The 26720-nt window shown below is 35.9% G+C and overlaps 1 protein-coding gene across 8 annotated transcripts in view; it reads left to right on the forward strand.

Moving 5' to 3' along the window:
* EXOC1 (exocyst complex component 1) overlaps positions 1 to 9064 on the forward strand; it is a 61564-nt gene extending 52500 nt beyond the window's left edge. For all 8 annotated transcript variants that reach the window (XM_036895155.2, XM_036895153.2, XM_036895157.2 and 5 more), the window contains 4 exons: positions 1702 to 1885; positions 4314 to 4513; positions 6597 to 6791; positions 8397 to 9064. In XM_036895155.2, coding sequence (XP_036751050.1) covers positions 1702 to 1885; positions 4314 to 4513; positions 6597 to 6791; positions 8397 to 8549 — 732 coding nt within the window. In that variant the 3' untranslated portion in view covers positions 8550 to 9064. The remainder of the gene's footprint in view (positions 1 to 1701; positions 1886 to 4313; positions 4514 to 6596; positions 6792 to 8396) is intronic.
* Positions 9065 to 26720: the final 17656 nt, after the last annotated feature.

Genomic DNA, 26720 nt, shown 5'->3' on the forward strand with positions numbered 1-26720 from the left:
GTATTTAAATCAAGAGATTTCCAGCTTTCCATTGGGGAATGTAATGTTCACAGGGATTTCTGCAGTCTGTCACATTCCTAACTGCATTTAATTTGCTTTCCAGGCTTCTTCACACTACAGTGGTATGGATTTGCACTCCTAAACCTTCAAAAATGATATGATTGCATTAAATTGCCATAGAAAAAGGATAGACAAGTAATATAGTGATATGTAGCTAACACCAAAGTCATAGCCTTAAACACTGAATAACCTCCATGTCTTTCTGGAGGCTGTATGATTGGACAGTCAGCTTGAAATGATATTACCTTTAGCTGGAGAGAAATTTTATTTTTCTGAGGTTTAGTTCATTGATGGCTCTTTTCTTAAATGAATGCACTGTTTCTACCCTGTCAGTTACAAAGCCAGAGATGACAAATGTCGTTTAGAATATTTCCTATTAATGTTAAAGTACATTCAGGCTATAATTACATCCTGTGCATTTAAATGCCACACAGAACAGAAATCTTCATGCAGCTTAATAACAACAGACTAGCATTCACAAATCCATGTTTACTATATACCAGGTACTGATCTAAGCAGTTTGCACACATTATCTTACCTAATCATCACAAACTCTTCCCTGCCCCTAACATATGGTAGATTACCTGAGAGGCTATGTTATCTTCCCCAGGTTGACAGTTTTAAACTGATAAGAGTTGTATTCACACCTAGACAGTCTGGTTTCAGTGCTGCGATTTCACTCTACCCTCTCTGCTGCACCCATTTTTGTTCCTCACAGTTACCAATATTGATGAAGTGGAATAGTAATAAAGACAATATGAAATGTTTGACAGTGCTCACAGGGCTTTCCAATACTAATACTTGTAACCTAGAAACAGCTACTTTTCTAATCCACCTGTTACTTGTTTTTCAAGTTATACCCGCAAGATCTCAAGACATTGAAATGTAAGGTAGAAAGTGAAAATGATCCAGCAGTATTTGGCAGTGTAATTCTTAATATGAATAGATCTACATCTCCTGAGAGGTACACAGAACCATAATTGAATCCATGGATCTTTCTGAATCCAAAGAGCTAGATTCTGTCTATACAAAACACCCCTTTTGCACTTTGTCACCATTATACACGAGCCCTTTGATGAGCTTAGAATAAGTAACTGATAGATACATGGGAAACTATATAATGCAAATCCATAATAGGAATTATTGTTCTCCCTCTCTGTTCTCACACTCAAAAAATACAGAACCTATCTATCAAAACAAAGTTTAGACAGATAAGAATTGAAAATGACAATAGTTCTCAAACCACATGGCCACCAACCAGAAGTAACAAGAGAGATGTGTGTGCTCTGGCAACTGTTCTGCCCCGAAATAGGCAGTTGCCCTATACTTATCTTTCATAAGTGATAGAAATATTTATTGGTTGTGTTTACTTTAAACAGACTTGAAGTTCACAAGCTTTGACTGCATCTTGTTTAAGTAATTTGGATTTTTCCTTGATTTTATTTTCTTAAATAAAATATATGTACTTTTTAATGGGAGTAGTTGTCTTAGTTATCCCCAATATATTAGTCTTTAATTAGTAAACATCGAAAATGTCCTAGGTAGTAAACTATGTCTCACCTCTATGATACACATTTTTACTTATGTGTTATTTCTAAGTTGCTTAGCTATTTTTCTCCCTTGCTTTCTGCCTAACTTTAGAGTAACCAAATAAGGCAAATGGAAGAAGTAAAGATCTCAAAGAAGAGTAAAGTAGGAATTCTTCCATTTGTTGCTGAATTTGAAGAATTTGCCGGACTTGCAGAATCAATCTTTAAAAATGCTGAGCGTCGTGGAGATCTAGATAAAGCATATACTAAACTTATTAGAGGAGTATTTGTTAATGGTAAGCCTTTTTTTATTTTCTTAAGAATTTTTTGGTTGGTTATTATTTTTGGTAACTTGAAAGCTGGGGGCCAGATATTTTTATTATTTTCCATATTCTGTAGTATTTTTTAAGTTTCCTGAAATACAGATTTCTTGAATTTGAAAATCAAGCAGTACATAAAACCCATTAATATTCACCTGAAACCATTTATATTTTAGGACTCATAGGGGCTTATCACTAGGCAAAATTGAAATTCATTTTTAAAGATAAAAAATTACCTTCCAGATTACATTTGCATTTTAAAATGCAAGAGTCTTCTGGAGATGATAGGTAATGAGGTCTGTGTAACCTTAAGCAAATTGATTTACTTCTTTAGATGTCAGTTTTCATATCTGTCACATGCAGTAGATTAATGCTAAAATACTATAATTCACTGTTTTCCTATGTCAGATCCCACAATTAAGTTACAGAAATAGTGTGGATGCTTCATTTAATTTGAAACATTATCTAATTGCATATATTCAGGAATTTTTAAAGCTAAAAATATAACATGTTTTCAGTAGAAGATCATCTAAGGGAAAGAAAGATAGATGACATGATTGAATTTTGTGTGATTAATATTTCTTTTAAAATTCCAAATAACTTTGCCTTGTCTGATTGAAAAGTAATATATGCTAAATACACACCCCCAAAAATCAGAAAACAGATTTTCAAAATCATGAAGAAAATAGAGATAATTTGTAATCTCATCATGGAGAGATTTTTATCATTCTAAACATTTCAGTGCCTTCCTCCCTCATATATGCATGTATTGTATGGGTGTGGGTTTGTGTTGTTTAATATAAAAATTGTTATCGTATCTTATATGCTGTTTTAGAACCTGCTTACTCTATAATCCCAGTGTCTGTCTTTATCAGCCTATGTAGATAACCAAAATCATTTTTAATAATTGCATAGTATTCCATGTATCATTATTATTTACCAAATCTCCTATTAATATACATTTAGTTTGTTTCCAGTTTCTTGCTTATGCTTTTGTGTACTTGTCCAATAATTTCCTTAGGGTAAATTACTAGAAATGGAATTATTGGGTCAAAATGTTTGTATGTATCTCAAGGCTTTTTGTCAAGTTGCCATATAGGAAAGTTATACCCGTTTAATCTTACGATCAGTTTGTGAAACTTTCATCACATGTACCAATGCTAAATATTACTAGGTATACCCATCTTTTTATTCTTTGTCAACCTAATAGGCTATAAATTGATTTTATTTATGGTATTTTTTACCATGCAAGAGCTTTCAAATTTTATGTCACATTTATCCATCTTTCCCTTTTATAACTTCTAGGTTTGGACCATTCTTAAAAATGTCATACTATCACAAAATTATTATTTTTTAATTAGCTTTATTTTCATTACAATTTATTATTGTATTCCTTTATTTGCTTTTTCATTTCAAGTGCTTGATCAATTTAGAATTTGTTTGGCTAAAAGATGTGAAATAAGAATCCAGATTTAATGTATTCAAAGGACCAGCTGGTTGTCCTAACACATTTTGAATAATTTATTTCCCTACTGATTTGAAAAACCACCTTTATTATATACTAATTCCATACATACATTGGGCTGTTTTAGAATGATATTTTTATATTAGGTTTAGGTGGATATGAAGACCCTTTAACAAATGAAAAAATCATATAAATGTTTTTTTTGGGGTTTTTTTTTGGTATCATTAATCTATAATTACATGAGCAACATTATGTTTACTAGACTCCCCCCATTGTCAAGGTCCCCTCACATACCCCATTGCAGTCACTGTCCATCAGCATAGTAAGATGCTATAGAATCACTACTTGTCTTCTCTGTGTTATACAGCCCTCCCCGTGCCCCCCGCTACATTATGTCTGCTAATAGTAATGGCCCCCTTTTTTTCCCCTTATCCCTCCCTTCCCACCCATACCCCCCAGTACCTTTCCCTTTGGTAACTGTTAGTCCATTCTTGGGTTCTGTGAGTTTGCTGCTATTTTGTTCCTTCAGTTTTTTTCTTTGTTCTTATACTCCACAGATGAGTGAAATCATTTGATACTTGTCTTTTTCTGCCTGGCTCATTTCACTGAGCATAATACCCTCTAGCTCCATCCATGTTGTTGCAAATGGTAGGATTTGTTTTCTTCTTATGGCTGAATAATATTCCATTGTGTATATGTACCACATCTCCTTTATCCATTCATCTGCTGATGGACACTTAGGTTGTTTCCATTTCTTGGCTATGTAAATAGTGCTGTGATAAACATAGGGGTGCATATGTCTTTTTCAAATTGGGCTTCTGCATTCTTAGGGTAAATTCCTAGGAATGGAATTACTGGGTCACATATAAATGTTTTTATAGCTAAATATGGTCATACTCATGTTGGGATGTTATTATGTTTTTTCTGTTTTGATTTTAGTGGAGAAAGTAGCAAACGAAAGCCAGAAGACACCCAGGGATGTAGTTATGATGGAAAACTTTCACCGTATTTTTGCTACACTTTCTCGTTTGAAAATCTCATGTCTAGAAACTGAAAAAAAAGAAGCCAAACAAAAATACACAGATCATCTTCAGTCCTATGTCATTTATTCTTTAGGACAACCTCTTGAAAAACTAAATGTAAGTACATTTTCATTTAGTATATTTTTCCTGATTTTGAACCAGTATACCTATGTTTACATATGAATAACAACAGACATTTATCCTAAATTTGCTCAAGTATTGATGCAGGAAGATAAGGAGGGAGGGACTCAGTTACTGAACCTGCCAGTGTGCCAAGACACTGCTAGATGCTCTATATATCTTATTTCTTTTAATTCTTGTAAATTAATATGGTGGAAGATAGTATTACCCTCATTTTACAAATGAAGAAACTGAATGTAAATAAACTTGCTTGAAGTTACAAAAACTGGCAAGTAGCAAAGCTGGGGATGAACCCTACATTAGGCTTTTCCATTATACCAGACTCTCCCATTTCTTACCTTGTAACTGGCTGAACTTTATCCTTAGTTACTACGAAGAGTTCAAAGCTTTCTTAAAAGGAAAACAAAAAATTGTTTTGTTTACTGGCTTTCCTTTCGCTTTTCCTGATTTGAGTCATTCCTCAGAGAAGTCAGATCATTAAAATTAAGAAATGATAGTTTTAGAGAACTTTGCAACATTGTGGAAGCTTAAATGGATCTTTCTAACAAACTTTGTCTACAATGTGATCAGTCATCTTTTGTAAGCTTTTAACTTGAAATTAGAGTTAAATAAAAAATGCTTATCTGTTGTCAACAATTCAAGGAAATACTTAAAAGGTATTTAATCAAATGCAGAACCCATTCCTTATAAAACTTAACAAAAGACAGATATTCCTTTAGAGTAAAATGTCTGTCTGTCTCAGGCCTGAAGTCTACATGATACTTAACTGCAATATCAGAGGGATTCCCTTTGAAATCAAATTTAAAGCAGAAAAATTGCTAGATCCTTTAGTATTTAACATTGTTATGAAAGCTCTAGCTGATACAGTAAGACCTGAAATATAAATAAAAGACCTAGGAAGGAGAGTCAGGATTCTGATTACCTGTATATAATATGTCGAATTATTGGTCTATGGTAAATTGGAAGGATTCAAAATAAATATGTCAAAAAATGTATTTCCTGTATGTCATAATACCAGTTAAATGTAGAAACAAAATTTTAAAAGCACCAGGAATAGACTTGTTTAAAAAATTAACAAAAAACAACAGTTTAATGAGGAATAAACAAATAATTGCTAAGAAAATTTTAAAGAAAAGTGATGAGAGGAGATTTGGCTTGTCAGTATTGAATTATATTGTATAGTACTCAGAAGCATGGCAGTCAATAAAAGTGCATATTAGAAAAACAAATACTTAAAAGACAACCTGTGAGAACATTTGTAATAATACAACAGTCAGTGTACTTAATACAAAAGATCTTTTTAAAATCAGTAAGAAAAGCACTAAGATGGTTTCTGGAAATACTACTAAATGTATGAAAACAGGTTAGCCAAAGAATTCTGAAGTAAAACGGCAGATAAACATTTTCCACTCATCAAAATGGCAATAATTTCTTTTAAATGTGATAATGCTGATGATAGTATGGGAAGATAGCAGTCTCATACTGTTGACAGAAATATAAATTGAACTTTTCTGGGAAGCAATTTGTGTATACGAAAAATCTTCAAAATATTTATAGTTATACTCACCTGAGGAATTGTAGTCCTAGAAACTTATTCTGGAAAGTAATCAGTAATCAGTAAAGATAACTACTTATGTATAAAAGGTATTTATAACAACTATTTATAATAAGATTTAAAAAAATCTGAGTAGATTTTGCCATCTCCAAAAAAAAGTGAAAAATATTAAATATCTGATACTGGAGGAACAAATTAATAAATTGTAGTTCAGTCATGGGGGGAATATTATGCAGCCATTAAAATTTATACTTCAGAAAAAAAGTGAAATATTAAATGGAAAACAACATACAAAATTAAAATCTCATTTATGTACTCATATCAAAAAACTAGAAGAAAATCTAAAATGTTAACAGTGGTGTGATAATAGATGATTGTTATTTTATCCTTTTTACTTTTACATATTGTCTGGTTTTTACACAGTGAATATATACTATTTTATAGTCAGATTTTTTTTTAACTTAATGATAATTTTAGCCATTATTGCTTTGCATTTCTCTGAAGCATTTCTTTGAAGGTGTTGAAGCCCGTGTAGCACAGGGTATAAGAGAGGAGGAAGTCAGCTATCAACTCGCATTTAACAAGCAAGAGCTTCGTAAAGTTATTAAAGAGTATCCTGGAAAGGAAGTGAAAAAAGGTCTAGATAATCTATACAAGAAGGTTGATAAACACTTATGTGAAGAGGAGAACTTACTTCAGGTATGCTTAGTTCTTTTAACCATCAAGATTGTATATTCTTACATATATTGCTTTTCTCCAAATATTCCTCTAGAAATGCTACATATTTTCTCATTTTAATGCAGGAGAAAAAGGAAGAAAGTTCCATAAAGTACAGACCAGACTAATGAATTGTGAAAGAGAAAGGAACAATATTTATATAAGTTTATATAGCTATTCCTGCTTATTTTATATTTGTTCTATTGTTTTGAGGCATTAACTTGTTTTTCTTTTGTTTGGAGATGAATTTTTTATTTGTTTGTCTTTTAGGTTTGAGGTTAAGTAAATGGAATATAGTATAGTACAGAGGAGTGATTCTGTGCCTGGGGGTTGGAGTTAGAAATGGGTTTGTTATCTGATTCCAGGTTAAGCTACATGCCTTTGGGCAAGTTACTTAACCTCTGAGACTCAATTTCCTTATTTGAATAGTGGAAATAATACCTATCTCATATGATAGTACTATTGTCATTACCATTTTATAAATGAGAAAAATCAAAGCTGAGGGAGGTAGAATAATATAACTAAGATCCCATAACTAATGGATGGGAGAGCCAGAATTAAACCTAAATTGAACCATTATTCTTTATAAACCATACTGAAAAGCCCAGAGATGAATGAGAATAATTCTGATTTCAGCATCATCAAAGGCTTCATGAGGATATTACATTTGCATTAGCCTCTGAAAGTCAGAGAGTAATGTAACACAAAGTGGAAAAGTGGCATTCCAGGTGGAAGAAATACCATGAGCTAAAAGACGAAAAGCAAAAAGGATAATACTGCTGAGTTAATATTCTTAAGCTAACAGTAATTTAGGATTTATGAGATTTAAAGTTCACAAGGAAAAATCCTAGACTATCAGGTAATGATGCTGATCATAGTATCTACCTTTGCCAGGTTGTCATGAGACTTAAATAGGATAATATATACCTAAAGCACTTTGTACTATCCTGATATAGAGTGTCAGTAAAGGTAATCTACTAGTATTAACTAATTTGTAATGTGAATATCAGATTCTGTCTCGCTAGTTGTCTACATGTTAGTTTCCACAATAGATTATAAATTTCTTAGATTGCAGATAATCTGTGTCATTTTGGCATCCTCCATGGTACAAGCAGTGTTTTACATCACCAATTTTAGATGAAGACATTTTTTAACTTTCATTTGAAATGAAATTTAAGCATTAACTGTTCCATTTCACTTAATCACTAGTCTTAGTTCCATACATAACTCTGCATATCCAAAACTCTGTTGGATATTATAGTAGATATCATAATAGCTAAAATGTAATGAGCACTTACTGTGTCAAACCCTGTTCAAAGCACTATACATGATGCACTTGGTTCATCTTCAAGAAACTTAGGAGGAAAGTATTGTTATTATTACCCTGGTTTACAGATGATGAACATGAGACACAGAATCGCAATGTAACATAGTCAAGGTCACATATTTTACCAGTAGAAGAAGCATGTTCTTCACTGTTATACTCTGCTTAATTCCTAGACTCTGTCTTGAGTTATTTTGACATACTTGATTAATGTCTTGTTTCCATTCATAATTTAACAGCTTTTATTTTCATTTTTGTAATAGGTAGTGTGGCACTCCATGCAAGATGAATTTATACGCCAATACAAGCACTTTGAAGGTTTGATAGCTCGCTGTTATCCTGGATCTGGTGTTACAATGGAATTTACTATTCAGGACATTCTGGATTATTGCTCCAGCATTGCACAGTCCCACTAACCCTTAGGCAAGAAGAAAAGATAAATGAAGAAAGCACTTTGAATATGCCAGAAGCTATTCAAAAATATCAAGCAGGTCTTTTGAGAACCCAGACCTGAAATTGTATGTATTATTAAATGTCAGATATATGGGTAATGCCATACTACAAACACTCAAAAGCAAAAGTACCAACATACATAGCAGTTTTATTTTCCCAATTGGTTGTGTACTAACATAAAGCATTTATCTCATCATGAAATTCTTTTAGCATTTTTCTATGACTGAACAAGAAATATTCCCTTATTGCCCAGCTTCTTATAGCTAAGAGTGGTTATCCTATGAATGCATTGGGAGTTCGTCAGCTTTCACAAATTCACTATTGTTTACAAATAATGGAATTGCTAAAGTACTGTTCAGAATTTTTTCCCTCTAACTAATGAGCATGTGGATATGAGATCAGTTATAAACTTGGGTTTTGAGGATTATGTGACTGTAGCAATGAATCTGAAATAAAGAAATTTTTGAAAAAGTTGAAATTTGATAATATTCTTAGATGTTATATGCTGTTTTTTGAATAAAAACAAGTACTTACAGAATCAATATACAGAAATTAATTACATGTCCATTTACCACAAAATACTTAAAAGTATAATGAAATGATAAAAATAAAACCATTTATAGTAGCATCAAAAATATTTGACATTTAGCACTAAATCTAACAAAACCTGTGCTAGGACTGTATGGTATTCCCCCTAATTCATATGTTGAAGCCCTAACCATCAGCACCTCAATGTGACTGTCTTAGAAAAAGGGCTTTAAGGGGCTATTAAGGTTAAATGGAATGCTAAGGGTGAAGCCCTGATCCAGTAGAACCGGTGCACTTATGAGAAGACAGGCCAGAGCTCTCTGTCTACCATGTGAGAACACAGCAAGAAGTTGGCCATCTGCAAGCCAGGAAGAGAACTCACCAGAACCCAACTATCCTGGCATCCTGATCTTGGATGTCAAGCCTCCAAAGCTGAGAAAATAACTTTCTGTTGTTTAAGCCACCCAGTCTGTGGTATTTTGTTATGGCAACTCAAGCCAACTAATGCAAGGTGTATAAGACCTTTATGGAAAAAATTATGAAATTATTGCAAGATGTTAAAGAAGGCCTAAATAAGTTGAGGACTATTTCACGTTTCCAGATAAGAACACATAGTAGAAATGGTGGTTATTCCCAAATTTAAAGATGCAGATTTCCATTCTGACCTGTAAGAAGCTTGGAAGTCGCCTCTCAGTTCTCACAAGTAAATACCAAACAAACTGGAAAACCAACTCTTGTTAGACTCTTTAAGAGAATAGTCACAGGGCAAACCACTGACAAACTTGGAGAGACCAGTAGGAGAATACAAAGAATCACAATTTACTGGAGCAGAAACCCTCAAGCTGCAATGTCCACAGGAACCAGTGCTAAGATAGGAAAACCTGAACCATAAGTGATGAACTTATTTAGGCTGAGTATGGATAAATCTGAGAAATAAAATCTCCAGGGGGACCCAGTTCTTGACAACAACCACATACACACTCTTGTGAGTAACCTCCTGTAGTTCCACCAGTTTTCTCACAGTGGATATAAAAATCCCCTTGAGCTTCTGGCAGTGGGGAGGGGAAAAGGAACCATTGTATAATATGCAAAAGTACTCTGTTCTTAACAAGTTCTATCCTCAGGACAAACTATTTAACTAGAGTGTAACAGACTTCAGAGAGAGGAAATACCCAACTCCAGCTGGCTCCAGCCTTACACATCCAAGGGAAATAGCCAACTTCATCCCACTCTAATCATCCTTTCCCATCTAAAAGGGGAAAAGGGACTGAAAAGCACAGATAAAAGTACACAGACCAGGCTCAAGATGGCGGCATGAGTAGGGCGGTGGAAATCTCCCCAAAAAAATACATATTTTGAAAATACAGCAAATACAACTATTCCTAAAAGAGACCAGAAGATACAGTACAACAGCCAGGCTACATCTACATCTGCGAGAACTCAGCATCTCACGAAAAGGGTAAGATACAAAGCCGTGACCCGATGGAACTCGAGCATTCCCCCACCCCAGCTCACCCGTGGGAGGAAAAGAATCAGAATGGGGAGGGAGTGGAAGCACAGGACTACTAAACCAGCCCTGGTAATCTGCACCAGAAGCACAGACACACATTGCATGGTTAATGGATATTAGAGAAATGGAAAAGTAAAATCCGAGATGGAGACAGCGAGTAGGTCCCCACAGCTGGCTCCCCTGGGACCAAAGAAAAGCAGGTGATTTAAAAGTCTTAAAGGGACAAGGGTATAACAGGTGAACAAAACTGCGCCGGCACACTCAGCCCAACAGGCTGGGAATTTAAGGAACTTCAGGCACCCTAAACCCTAGGTGGCAACGCAGCTATGAAGCCCCTCATGGCGATAAGCAGCCTGCCATACATTCCCTGCCACTGGCACTGCAAGCAAACCGGCTGACCCACCATTGCTGCAGACCAGCCAGGGAGCAGCCCCACCCACAGCAACCACACAGAGTCTTCTCTCAGAACGCAGCTAACACCAGACCCAGAAACTACCACCAGCACACAGCTGCCCGGCACAAGCAGAGGAAGCCGGGGCAAAGTCCAGAAAGCAAGAAGGGGTGCTGTTCTCACAGGAGAACACACCCAGTGTGCCTGCAGCACCTGGCAGTGCACTAGGCCATCCCGAGGGGTGCCCCACCCATGGCAGCTCAGGATTGACCCAGAGACTGCTCCCTGTGTGTGGGTAACCACAGGCAGCTGGAAAGGGCAAGGTGACCAGCAAGCAGGAATGGACTCTGTTCTCCCAGTTGACATGTGCCACTTGCCGGTGATCACTTCTGTTGCCATGAAAAGGCAGAAGAACCTGGTCCCGTCCAAAATCACTCAACACCAGAGAGCGGGCCTGGCAAGATAGATATAACCTATCTTCCTGAAAAAGAATTCAAAATAAATGTCATAACCATGCTGATAGAGCTGCAGAGAAATATGCAAGAGCTAAGGGATGAAGTCCAGAGGGAGACAACAGAAATGAAATAATAGAAGGACTTAAGAGCAGACTGGATGAGGTGCAGGAGACTGTTAATGGAATAGAAATCAGAGAACAGGAATACAGAGAAGCTGAGCAGCAGAGAGAAAAGGATCTCTAGGAATAAAAGAATATTAAGAGAACTGTGTGACCAATCCAAACGGAACAATATTCGCATTATAGGGGTACCTGAAGGAGAAAAAGGGATAGAAACTGTCTTTGAAGAAATAATTGCTGAAAACTTCCCCAAGTTGGGGAAGGAAATAGTCTCTCAGACTATGGAAGCCCACAGATCTCCCAACACAAGGGACCCAAGGAGGACAACACCAAGACATATACTAATTAAAAAATGGCAAAGATCAAAGATAAGGACAGAATATTAAGAGCAGCCAGAGAGAGAAAAAAGATCACCTACAAAGGAAAACCATAAGGCTATCATCAGAATTCTCAACGGAAAGCTTACAAGCCAGAAGAGAATGGCATGATATATTTAATGCAATGAAACAGAAGGGCCTTGAACCAAGAATACTGTATCCAGCAAGATTATCATTTAAATTTGAAGTAGGGATTAAACAATTTTCAGATAAGCAAAAGCTGAGGTAATTTACCTCCCACAAACCACCTCTAAAGGGTATTTTAAAAGGACTGCTCTAGATGGAAGTATGCTAAGGCTGAATAAATGTCAGCAGAAGAAATAAAATCATAGCAAAGCAAGCAGACCAACCAAATACTAACTAAAGGCAAAAAGAAAATGAGCAATCCACAAAATCAGTCAAGGGAAACACAAAGAGTACAGAATAAAACACCTAACATAAAGAGTGGAGAAGGAAGATTAAGAAGTGAGATAAAGAATCCTGAGACTGTGTTTATAATAGCATAATAACTGAGTTAAAGTTACACTGTTAGATAGTAAAGAAGCTACCCTTGAACCTTTGAGAACCATGAATCCAAAGCCTGCAATGGCAATAAGTACATATCTATTGATAATCACCCTAAATGTAAATGGATTGAATGCACCAATCAAAAGACACAGAGTGATAGAATGAATAAAAAAGCAAAACTCATCTATATGCTGCTTACAAGAGACTCACCTTAAACCCAAAGACATACACAAACTAAAAGTGAAGGGATGGAAAAAGATATTTCATGCAAACAACAGGGAGAAAAAAGCAGGTATTGCAGTACTTGTATCAGACAATATAGACTTCAAAACAAAAAAAGTAACGAGGTAAAGAAAGACATTACATAATGACAAAGAGGTCAGTCCAACAAGAGGATATAACCATTATAAATATATATGCACCCAACACAGGAGCACTGACATATGTGAAACAAATACTAACTGAATTAAAGGAGGAAATAGAATGCAATGTGTTCATTTTAGGAGACTTCAACACACCACTCACTACAAAGGACAGATCCACCAGACAGAAATAAGTAAGGACACAGAGGCACTGAACAACACACTAGAACAGATGGACCTAACAGACATCTACAGAACTCTACAACCAAAATCAGCAGGATACACATTCTTCTCAAGTGCACATGGAACATTTTCAAGAATAGACCACATACTAGGCCACAAAAAGAACCTCAGTAAATTCAAAAAGATTGAAATTCTACCAACCAGCTTCTCAGATCACAAAGGTATAAAACTATAAATAAATTGTACAAAGAAAACAAAAAGGCTCACAAACACATGGATGCTTAACAACATGCTCCTAAATAATCAGTGGATCAATTATCAAATTAAAGCAGAGATCGAGCAATATATGGAGACAAATGAAAACAACAACACAAAGCCCAACTTCTGTGGGACACAGGGAAGGCAGTGCTAAGAGGAAAGTATATAGCAATCCAGGCCTATTTACAAAAGGAAGAAAATTCCCAGATGAATAAAGTCACAATTATTGAAACTAGAAAAAGAAGAACAGTTGAGGCCCAAAGACAGCAGGTGGAGGGACATAATAAAGATCAGAGAAGAAATAAATAAAATTGAGAAGAAAAAATCAATGAAACCAAGAGCTAGAGCTGGTTCTTTGAGAAAATAAACAATGTAGGTAAACCCCTACCCAGAGTTATTAAGAGGAAAAGAAAATCTACACACATAGTCAAGAAATGAGAAAGGAAAAATCACGATGGACACCACAGAAATACAAAGAATTATGAGAGAATACTTTGAAAATATACATGCTAACAAACTGGATAACCTAGAAGAAATGGACAACTTTCTAGAAAAATACAACCTTCCAAGACTGACCAAGAAAGAAACAGAAAATCTAAACAGACAAATTACCAGCAATGAAATTGAATTGGTAATGAAACAACTACCCAAGAACAAAACTCCTGCTCCAGATGGATCCACTGCTGAATTTTATCAGACATTTAAATAAGACATAATACCCATTCTCCTTAAAGTTTTCCAAAAAATAGAAGAGGAGGGAATACTTTCAAACTCATTCTATGAAGCCAGCATGATTCTAATAACAAAAGTGGCAAAGACACCAAAAAAAAGAAAACTACAGACTAATATCCCTGATGAACATAGATGCAAAAATACACAACAAAATATTAGCAAACCGAATTCAAAAATACATGAATAGGATCATACACCATGATCAAGTGGGATTCATCTCAGGGATGCAAGGATGGTACAACATTCAAAAATCCATCAACATCATCCACCACATCAACAAAAAGAAGGACAAAACCCACATGATCATCTCCATAGATGCTGAAAAAGCATTTGACAAAATTCAACATCCATTCATGATAAAACTCTAAACAAAATGGGTATAGAGGGCAATTACCTCAACATAATAAAGGCCATATATGGCAAACCCACAGTCAGCATCATACTTAACAGCGAGAAGCTGAAAGCTTTTCACCTAAAATTGGGAACAAGACAGGGATGCCCACTCTCCCCACTGTTATTCAACATAGTACTGGAGGTCCTAGCCACAGCAATCAGACAATACAAAGAAATAAAAGGCATCCAGATTGGTAAGGAAGAATTCAAGCTCACTATTTGCAGATGACATGATATTGTACATAACAAACCCTAAAGACTCCACTCCAAAACTACTAGAACTAATATCTGAATTCAGAAAAGTTGCAGTATGCAAAGTTAATAACGCAGAAATCTGTTGCTTTCCTATACACTAATGATGAACTAGCAGAAAGAGAAATCAGGAAAACAATTCCATTCACAATTGCATCCAAAAGAATAAAATACCTAGGAATAAACCTAACCAAGGAAGTGAAAGACCTATACCCTGAAAACTACAAGACACTCATAAGAGAAATTAAAGAGTACACTAACAAATGGAAATCCATCCCATGCTCTTGGGTAGGAATTTAATATTGTCAAAATGGCCATCCTGCCTAAAGCAATATACAGATACAATGCAATCCCTATCAAAATACCAACAGCATTCTCAATGAACTGGAACAAATAGTTCCAAAAATCATATGGAACCACAAAAGACCCCAAATAGCCAAAGCAATCCTGAGAAGGAAGAATAAAGCAGGGGGGATATCGCTTCCCAACTTCTAGCTCTACTACAAAGCCACAGTGATAAAGATAATTTGGTACTGCCACAAGAACAGAACCAGATATTAACCCAAACACATATGGTCAGTTAATATACCAGGAGCCATGGATATATAATGGGGAAATGACAGCCTCTTCAACAGCTGGCGTTCGCAAAACTGGACAGCTACATGTAAGAGAATGAAACTGGATCATTGTCTAACCCCATATGTAGGGGACGGCCTTTGTCTTCTCACATGTCTGAAAGCAGAATGGGAAAGCACCTTCCCCCATGTCTGAACGCAGCATGGGAAAGCACCAGCTTGAGAACAACTGGTGCAGTTCTTGGAAGTTATCTGCCCACAAAAACATATTTTGTCCTTGAAGATGAGCCAAGATGCCTCACTCTGAAAATAGGGAGACCTTCAGGACATGTGAAAACACCGCCCCTGCTTACTAGGCAGCTTCTAAGAAAATCAACAAGGTGCTCTGGCCTGTCCCCTCCTGGGAAGGGAAAGCTGAGTATAGCACTTGGCTGATGTCTGAGAAAGGCAGTATAAAAATAAAGGTGCTGTGCCACATCGGGGCTGCAGCCATCGTCTGTCTGTCTGTGTTTTCTGTGTTTTTTGTTCTCTCATGTCACCCAAAGAAAACGTGTAGCATGCTACACCATACACAAAAGTAAATTTGAAATGGATCAAAGACCTGAATGTAAGTCATAAAACCATAAAACTCCTAGGAAAATACTCGGGCATAAACCCAAGCAATTTCTTCATGAACATATCTCCCTGGGCAAGGTAAACAAAAGCAAAAATGAAAGATGGGACTACATCAAGCTGAAACGCTTCTGTACAGCAAAGGGCATCATCAATAGAACAAAAGAATATCCTACAGTATGGGAGAATATATTCATAAATGACATATCCGATAAAGGGTTGACATCCAAAATACATAAAGAGGTCACACACCTCAACAAACAAAAAGGAAATAATTCAATTAAAAAATGGGCAGAGGATCTGAACAGACACTTTTCCAAAGAAGAAATTCAGATGGCCAACAGGCACATGAAAAGATGCTCCACATCGCTAATCATCAGAGAAATGGAAATTAAAACCACAATGAGATATCATGTTACTCCAGTTAGTATGGCCAACATCCAAAAGACTGCGATAATATAGGGGTTCATATGTCTTTTTGAATCTGGGATCTTGTTTTCTTTGGGTAAATTCCTAGGAGTGGAAGTCCTGGGTCAAATGGTATTTCTATTTTTAGTTTTTGAGGAATCTCCATATAGCTTTCCACAATGGTTGAACTAATATACATTCCCACCAACAGTGTAGGAGGGTTTCCATTTCTCTGCATCCTCACCAGCATTTGTTGTTCCCTGTCTTTTGGATGTTGGCTATCCTAACTGGTGTGAGGTGATATCTCATTGTAGTTTTAATTTGCATTTCTCTGATAATTAGCGATGTGAAGCATCTTTTCATGTGCCTGCTGGCCATCTGAATTTCTTCTTTGGAGAAGTGTCTGTTCAGATCCTCTGCCAATTTTTAATTGGGTTGTTTGCTTTTTGGGGGTTGAGGTGTGTGAGTTCTTTATATGTTTGGGATGTTAACCCCTTATTGGATATGTTGTTTACGAATATATTCCCCCATACTGTAGGATGCCTTTTTTTTCTGCTGATGGTGTCTTTTGCTGTACAGAAGCTTTTTCATTTCATGTAGTCCCATTTTTCATTTTTGCTTTTGTTTCCCTTGCCCGAGGAGATGTGTTCAGAAAAAGGTTGCTCTTATTTATATTCACGAGACTTTTGCCTATGTTTTTTCCTAAGAGTTTTATGGTTTTATGACTTACATTCAGGTCTTTTATCCATTTCAAGTTTACTTTTGTATATGGAGTTAGACAGTAATCCAGTTTCATTTTCTTACATGTACCTGCGCAGTTTTGCCAATACCAGTGTTGAAGAGGCTGTCGTTTCCCCATTGTATATCCATGGCTCCTTTATCATATATCAATAATTTATCATATATTAATTGGCCATATATGTGTGGGTTTACAACAGATACTGTGTTTTTTATAAGCAAGGTTTGTGGCAGCCCTGAATTGAGCAAGTCTATCAGCACCATTTTTTCAGCAGCATTTGCTCACTTCATGTCTCTGTGTCACATTTTGATAATTCTTGAAATATTTCAAACTTTTTCGTTTTTATTATATTTGTTGTGGTGATCTGGGATCAGTGATTACAGCTTGCTAAAAGCTTAGACAGTGGTTACTATTTTTTAGCAATAAAGTGTTTTTAATGAAGGTATGTACATTGTCTATTGTGTACTTATAGTCCATAATATAGTGAAAACATAATTTTAGATGCACTGGGAAGCCAAAGAATTCATATAGCTCACTTTTTTGCAATATTTGCTCTATGGCTGTGGTATAGAACCTGCAATATATCCAAGGTATCTCCAATATTTATGTATTTTCTACAAGAAACCCACTTTAAATTTAAGGACACATATAAATTAAAAGCAAATGGATGAAGAAAGATACACCATGGTAATACTAATCAAAGCAGGAGTAAATATATTAATTTCAGACAGCAGACTACAGAGTATGGAAAGTTAGCAGGGATAAAGAAAGACATTAACTAATGATTAGGAGGTCAATTCTTAACAAGACATAATAATGTATACACACAGCAACAGAGCATGTGTGAGACAAAAACACAAAACTGCAAGAAGAAATTGATAAACCTATTAAGGTTGGAGACTTCAGCTCAACCTTTATCAGAAATGGACAGGAGGCAGAAAATCAGTAAGGACACACTTGAACTTAATACCATCAATCTGTTGGATATAATGGACATCTTTACTTCAGCAATAGCAGAATTCTCATTTTTCTCAAGGTCATATAGAACATTCACCAAGAAAGACCACATTCTGGACCATAAAATATAACTTACTAAATTTAAAAGAATAGAAATTATATAATGTCTGCTTTCAGACCACAATGGAATTAAACTAAAAACCAATAACGGAAAGACAGGGATGTCTCAAACTTCTTAGAGATTAAAGATTCAGTGCAATTCCAGTCGAAGTCAACTGTTTTGGTTTGATTTCTATGGAACCTGTATCTAAAATTTGTGTGCAAAAGGCTAATAGCCAAGACACTCCCGAAGAATGAAGTAGAAAGAGTTCCCTTATGAAGAAGTATAATTAAATAAGCATTGGATTTGGTGCAAAGAAAAATAAATAGGCCAGCAGAACAAAACTGAAAGCCCAGAAACAGATCCACACAAATGTCAACCCTTGCTTTATAACAGATGTGGCATGGCACATCAGTAGGGAGAAGATAGATTTGGAATAAATGGTGCTGGGACAGGTTATCCATAAGAGAAAAGGTAAAAACTGAGCCCTACCTTGCACCATATACAAAATGAATTCCACATGGATTGAATTTCTAAGTGCAAAAGGCAAAAATATAGAACATTTAGAACACTTAGTATAAGGGAATATCTTTTTACCTCAAAACAGGGAAGGATTTTGTTAAACAAAATGCAAACTTGCAAATCATAAAGAAAATAATAGATTTGACTATGTTAAAATTAGGAACTTGTGTTCATTTTTTGATGGAAGTGAAACAACAAACCACAAATCGAGAGACAATAACTACAACACATATAACAGTACCCAAAACTTATGAAAATTCTCCTAAAAATCTGTAAATAAGCAAACAAACCACCTTCTATCAGCATTCCACAGAAGCAGAATGGCTAATAAGCAAATGAAGCATTTGCTTCAAATTCACCTTTATTTGTTACCATGGAAATGTGAATTAAATTTAAAAGGATGTGAGGTCACCAGCAGACAAATACTTCTGAAAGGAACTTAAGTTGGTACAATCACTTAAACAATTTGTCATTATCTGTTAAAGTTGAAGATGAGTATAACTTTAGGCTCAGCAATTCTACTCCAAAGTATGTGCTCCAAAGGAGATCTCAACCCTAACTGCAAAAGTGTGCTTGTAAAATACAGATGCCTAAGCCCCACCTCCAGAGACGGAATTTCTGTTGGGCCAGGATGGAGCCCAAGCATCTATAGTTTTTAAAAGCTCCCCACTGATTCTGCTCTTCAACGAGTATTGGGAATCACTGCCACAAAGAGATTTACATACTTACACAATAGCATGGTCTTAACAAAGACCGTATCAGTGCTGTTTGTAATAGCAAAAAACTGCAAACAAGCCAAATGTCCACCAACAGTAGAATGAAGGTATATTCATCCAATGGAATACCAATATGGTAGTGCAAATGAGCAAATTTTAGTTATTCACAATGCTGCAGATAAATGCCAGAAAAATAACATCAGATGAAATAAGTAAATCACAGGAGAATACATACAATATGAAAGTGTGTATCTCTGAATATAAAAGTTTAAAAAACCTTCAAAATTAAACAGTACATTTTTTTCTGATTTACAAAATAAAAGTAAAACAAGAAAAGGAAGGGAAGGGTTAGTATCTGGCAGGATCTGACATACACGATTTTAAAGGCATATTTGTAATGTTCTTTTACTTAAACTAGGCAGTGGATACATGGATTTCATTGTATCATGATCCTTTATCCCTTAACACAAACCTTATAAATCTTATTTTATATCATTTCAACATTTAATTTTAAAGCTTTAATTCAAATGTATGTGTGTATCGTTATTGTTATATAATAAAACCTGAACATTTATAGATAACAATCTGAGGCCAAAGGTGATCCAGTGACTTGATCAAGGTCCAAGCCAAGTATTAAGAGCTGATATTCTACACACAACACTAAACTCCCTCTCAAAGTGCTGGCCTTTTTTTTCCTCTACAGTCAGCAGGAATGATACAAGTATAAATATACATCATATCTAAAGACCAAACACTGATATCTCCCTTAAAAAACAAAGGATAATTTTGACTAGGAGGTATGGCTCTTATTTAAAGGGGAGGCAGTAGATAATGCCCATTGGCTATAGTTTTCTAAACTTTAAGATCCACTATTGTTTGCTGGAAGGGATAAGCAGAAAGGAACATGAAAGAACTTCTAAATAAGGAAAGAGAAAGGTACTTTTAAAGCAGAAAGGAATTTTTAAATACTGAAAATTATAATACAGGGAATAACTATAAAAAAGAAAAAGTACTAAAAAAGTAAAAATGGCTTTGCCAGGAAGGTTAAATATGTGATATCAGAATGGTGTCAATGAAGTAGAGTATTAATTCTCCTAACTATCTGCTTTGGGATCCTCTGTATCTGTGCTTCTCAAGTCTTAGTATACATATGAAACCAATGGAGAACTCGTTGAAACGATTCTTATTCAATGGGCTTTGTGTGATCCAATATTCTGCATTTCTAACAATATCCCAAGTAACATCAATGCTGCTGGTCTATAGCCCACAATTTGAATCACAAAGCTTTACAAAGTAGAATTATATCATTCACTCCTCTGAACAAATCTGGATGGTTTTTCTTCCCTTGGGAGACAGCTGATATTAATGCTTATGGTTTAAAGAGTTCTCAAGTTGTTAAATTTAGCGGCACTGTGATATAACGCTCACTTAATCTAAGTTCCTGAGCGGGTATAGTATGAAGTGCATTTAGGAGTAATTCATATCTTTAAGAGAGGGGAGGGGAGGTTAAAAAAAAAAACAGTAGGGTAGATGGGAAGTAGGAGAGGAATATATGAAAACGATGGGGAAAGCGGGTACTAAGAGGCAATGGAGAATGTAACAAGCAAGACAGCAACATCAACCTATGAGCAAACTGCTTGCCCAACAGTCTTAAGAAAGCAGTTTCTCTGAGACCAGCATCTTAATCCACGTCCCTTGCAAGATGGTGGATCTTTCTAGAACTTAAATGTTTGTCTAGTTGGCTAGAGGCAAGGGTAGTAGAATAAAAATTAAGAAATTGAAGAGATGTGATTGAATCTGACTTTTATACTTGTCTCCCTTGAATTTTAAACAGTCTTTCCTGATCTCCTTTAAATTGCACTGCCCTGTAATTCTGTCATAAGAGTCTACTCTTTTTGTCATGGCACTTACCATAATTTGAAGTATATTTATTTGTTTTTTTACTTCCTTGCTATCTTATCTCTCCCACTTAGACTGCAACTTTATGACTGGGATTGAGACCATTCTGTTTCCCAGTATCTATCTAACACATGGAAGTACTTAATAAATATTGAGTTGAAAAAGTGATCAGGTAAAACATGAATTGTAATTCATGGAAGGATGAACTGTCACTCCTATTTCTTTACTACTCCTTTCAATGTCTAAAAGAATGATCATATTTTCGAATGTAAGTTCCAATAAGGCAAGAGACTCTGCCTATTTTACTCACTGCTTTAACCCAGTGCCTAATATGCTGCCTTGTTTTAAGTGCTTAGTAATTAGGTGTCAAAGACTAATACTCAGTCTAGGTGCTGAGCAAAGGAATTTCTATAAGGAAACTGACCCACAAGATAAAGAAAAATTGTACTCTTTTCTCAGTTTTAATTTTATACACATACAGGGTCTTGCACATATAAAAGTATAAATTCAGCAAATGCTTGATGAAAATAATTAAATTCATGGAGGACACCATGGACATACAATGGCGAAATGACAGTCTCTTCAACAAATGGTGCTGGCAAAACTGGACAGCTACATGTAGGAGAATGAAACTGGACCATTGTCTAACCCCATATACAAAAGTAAACTCAAAATGGATCAAAGACCTGAATGTAAGTCACGAAACCATTAAACTCTTGGAAGAAAACATAGGCACAAACCTCTTAGACATAAACATGAGTGACCTCTTCTTGAATATATCTCCCCGGGCAAGGAAAACAACAGCAAAAATGAACAAGTGGGACTATATTAAGCTGAAAAGCTTCTGTACAGCAAAAGACACCATCAACAGAACAAAAAGGAACCCTACAGTATGGGAGAATATATTTGAAAATGACACATCCGATAAAGGCTTGATGTCCAGAATATATAAAGAGTTCACATGCCTCAACAAACAAAAAACAAATGACCCAATTAAAAAATGGGCAAAGGAACTGAACAGACGGTTCTCCAAAAAAGAAATACAGATGGCCAACAGACACATGAAAAGATGCTCCACATCGCTAATTATCAGAGAAATGCAAATTAAAACTACAATGAAGTATCACCTCACACCAGTAAGGATGGCTGCCATCCAAAAGACAAACAACAACAAATGTTGGCGAGGCTGTGGAGAAAGGGGAACCCTCCTACACACTGCTGGTGGGAATGTAAACTTGCTCAACCATTGTGGAAAGCAGTATGGAGGTACATCAAAATGCTCAAAACAGACATACCATTTGACCCAGGAATTGCACTCCTAGGAATTTACCCTAAGAATGCAGCAATCAAGTATGAGAAAGACCAATGTACCCCTATGTTTATCGCAGCACTATTTACAATAGCCAAGAATTGGAAGCAACCTAAATGTCCATCGATAGATGAATGGATAAAGAAGATGTGGTACATATACACAATGGAATACTACTCAGCCATAAGAAAAGGGCAAATCCAACCATTTGCAGCAACATGGATGGAGCTGGAGGGTATTATGCTCAGTGAAACAAGCCAAGCGGAGAAAGAGAAATACCAAATGATTTCACTCATCTGTGGAATATAAGAACAAAGGAAAAACTGAAGGAACAAAACAGCAACAGAATCACAGAACTCAAGAATGGACTAACAGGTACCAAAGGGAAAGGGACTGGGGAGGATGGGTGGGTAGGGAGGGATAAGGGGGGGCAGAAAAAGAGGGGTATTAAGATTAGCATCCATAGCGAGGTGGGAGAAAGGGGAGGGCTGTACAACACAGAGAAGACAAGTAGTGATTCTACAACAGTTTGCTATGCTGATGGACAGTGACTGTAAAGGAGTATATAGGGGGGACCTGGTATAGGGGAGAGCCTAGTAAACAAAGTATTCATCATGTAAGTGTAGATTAATGATTAAAAAAAAAAAAAAAAAGCAGTTCCTATGTGGTGACCTCTAATGAGTTCTACACAATGATGTAAAGGGCATATAAAAGTGTAGGCAAAGGGTCTGTTTGTGTTTATACAGAGGATCAAAGCCTAATTTGGCTACCCCGAAAATGAACTAAGATACAATATGAAAAAGAACTTCTAACATCAGCACTCTCGTGAAGACTCATGACAGAAGATGATCAGCAAAAAAAAAAAACCCCAACAAAGATCCACGCACTGTCACAGGTGTAGATGCACTCATCCCACCAGTTCCTGGACTTGCCATGGGAATGAGGAAGGAGATATCTAAGCTGGCCTGTGCATACAGTAAAACAAAAAATTGGACTGGATCTATACTGTTGGAACTCAACCAAGAATTAGGAGAAGTGCAAATTGTAGCACTCCAAAATCTTACAACCACAGACTATTTATCGTTAAAAGAACATATGGGATATGAACAGTCCCCAGGAATGGGTTGTTCTAGTTTATCTGAATTCTCTCAGACTGTTTAAGTTCAGTCGGACAATATCCACCATATCATAGATAAGTTTTCACAAATGCCTAAGGTGCCTAACTGGTTTTCTTGGTTTCACTGGAGATGGCTGGTAATTACAGGTATGCTCTGGTTAGGTAACTATATTCCTATTATGTTAATGTGTGTGCACAATTTAATTAGTAGTTTAAAACCTATCCATGCTGAAGTTACTCTACAAGAAGATATGTCAAAGAAATAATCAATCTTCCCAGGTTTTCTTCTGCCTGCTACTTCTATAGCTTTTCTTCTTCCTACCTAATCAAAACCTTTAAATAGAACTCGTACCACATTTTGAATTTACCGATTATCATAATTCTTCCAAGTGGTAAAGACACCTCAAGACAAATGCTGGGCATAGAAGCCACAGGGCATAAATATGCAAAGAAGTAAAAAGCTAACCTTTTCAAACAATAAGGCTTCTCTCTCACTTACCAACTTTACATTTCCCTGTATGGCCCCGGAAGATGACTGGTTAGCCAGAGACGGGTAAGATTCCTCAAGGGAGGAACAACCTAAGACAGGCACAGTCGCAGGGGGCCATCTGGTGAGAAAACGGGGAGCAGCAGAAGTGAGGCTTAGAACCTCCCCCCTCATGTTCTGAGAGAAATCTTCTGCATACATGGATGTTTATTGCCCTCGTCTAGCTCGGATTAACACATAGTCTACAGGCACACACCTGATCATCTACATTTGCTCTCTTACAACACTAAACTCTGTTTTCTACCTTTATCTCGTATCTACCTACCACTTCAGCATTTTATTAAAAATAACAATAATAGAGAAATGTGGTATCCACATATAAATCAAGTTTAAAAATCAAATGAATAGTCATATTTGAACTGACTGTGTATAGTTCATAATGCATGAACAAAACCAAAAGCTTCTGTGATGACTGCCCTTGCACTGTTCACCATGTAACTTATTCACTATGTAAGAATTTGTACTCCATGTAAGAATTTGTTCGTTATGCATCAGAAGATTGGAGACTGACGAAAATTAGGCTTGGGGTGGATTAATGATTGTGCATTGAGTATTGACCCCCCTATACAGAAATTTATTGTGGTTAACAACTATTTGATCAATAAATATGAGAGATGCCCTCACAAAATATATATATATATATATATACATATATATATATATATAAACACACTTCCAATTGTAAAATAAATAAGTAACCGGGATGTAATGTATAGCATAAGGAATATAGTCAAAATATTGTAACAACTTGGTATGGTGATAGCTGGTACCTAGAATTATCATGTATGTAAATGTTGAATCACTGTGTTGTACACCTGAAACTAATGTAATGTAATACTGTTGTCAATTACCCTTCAATAAAAATAAAAAAAAAAAATTCATGGAGGACATAAATGAACAATGTCTTCTGTAGAATTCATATATGATCTCTTGGGAGGAGGGTTTTCTAGATCTACTTCTGTAAATTCCTCTGCAGATATTGTGGGCTGTGGGGTCTGCCTATTCATCCTTGCTAAAAGAGCTCTACTTTTTACAGGGTAGGAACATGCCAGACAAAGGAGAGAAAAATCAAGATTGGTATAAACCACTGGATCTCAACCTGCTGTATATTAAAGTAGCTAAGGAAATGTTTTAAAATATTGATATCTGCACCTCACCCCAGACAAATAAATAAAAATCTCTGAAGGTGGGGCCCAGGTGTTTTACAAAGCTCTGGGTGATTATAATGGGCAGCCAGGGTTGCACTACTCTAAGCCAGTCATGACCATCCAGTTGTCCTTTGCCCATATTTGGTTTAGGGGTGTGCATCTTATATGACTCAGTTCTGATCAGTGAGATATAAGAGAAAGTCTGCTAAGAGGTCCTCAAGAGTTTCCACCCTGATAAAAGAGGAAGTTCATAAGATATACAGGACTTTTCACCTCTCTCTCATCTTCCATCTTGGTATATTGTGATGTGAGGACATAATTAGAGCTATGACAGCTGTGATCATGAAAGGACATGGCTACACACTCAGATGATAGGAAAAAAATGCAAGGGTTTGGTCTGCTCTGAATCTGCTCAGACTTCTTAGTATGTGAAAAGATTCAATGTCTTTATTGTTTAAGCCACTGGTAGTTATTCTGTGATTGTATACTTTTCACCTCCTACTTAGAATATGACCCTTACTAATTCTTCCATTCACAAATGCATTCACTTATCAAAATAAGATGCACATTTAAGAGCATAAGTTTCACAATCAGATAGTCCTAAGTTGAAGTCCCAGCCCTACTTACCCATTACTAGTTGCATGGCTCTCTAAGCTTTGTTTCCTCTTCTATGAAAACAACGGTGCCTATTTCATAATTCTGTTGTATGTGGAAAGCACTTAGCACAGTGCCTGGCACTCTACTCAATCAGTATCAGCCATTGCTATTACATACCTTCTCTGTGCCAGAAATGCCCATGTGCCACATCGATGTACCATGTATCAATTAATGTTCCATTAAATTAAGTGAATAAAAAGCAATAAAAAACAGAACATGAGGTGTGGCAACAGACATCCTATTGTAGATTAGAAGCCTATGCAAGAGAAGTTTCAAGTTGTTGTTTTTGCTCTAAATGAACTAGCACATTAGTTTTAAAGTCACATACCCATTAATACTTTGGGCTGAGTAGAGAATAGAAGGTACACCCTTGTATGGGAAGGAAAAATTAACTAAAAATCTTACTGGATTAATACACAAATGCTCTGCTGAGCATTCTGAAATGAGAGGTATTAAGTTGGTTTCTTGTGTCCAACAAGAGGAGAAAGGTAGGCAGATTATATTGAGGAATCCGGGGAAAATGTTGATCATTGAGTGATATGTGTGCATTAATAGCAAATTGTAAAAAATAACATATATATAAGCAGTAAAGAGAGTAGGTGCAATTATTTGAAATTTTAGGGGATTAGGTTTAATTTACTTAATGCTTATCTATAAGCTATCTATCACTGGAAGTTTCCGTTCAATTTTCATTGCATAGTAGATTAAATATAGAATGAAAAAATTCTTGCCCAAAATTTTGCACTAATTTAGTGGGTAAC

The sequence above is a fragment of the Manis pentadactyla genome, chromosome 5 (assembly GCF_030020395.1).
Source record: "Manis pentadactyla isolate mManPen7 chromosome 5, mManPen7.hap1, whole genome shotgun sequence".
NCBI classification, from domain to species: domain Eukaryota; kingdom Metazoa; phylum Chordata; class Mammalia; order Pholidota; family Manidae; genus Manis; species Manis pentadactyla.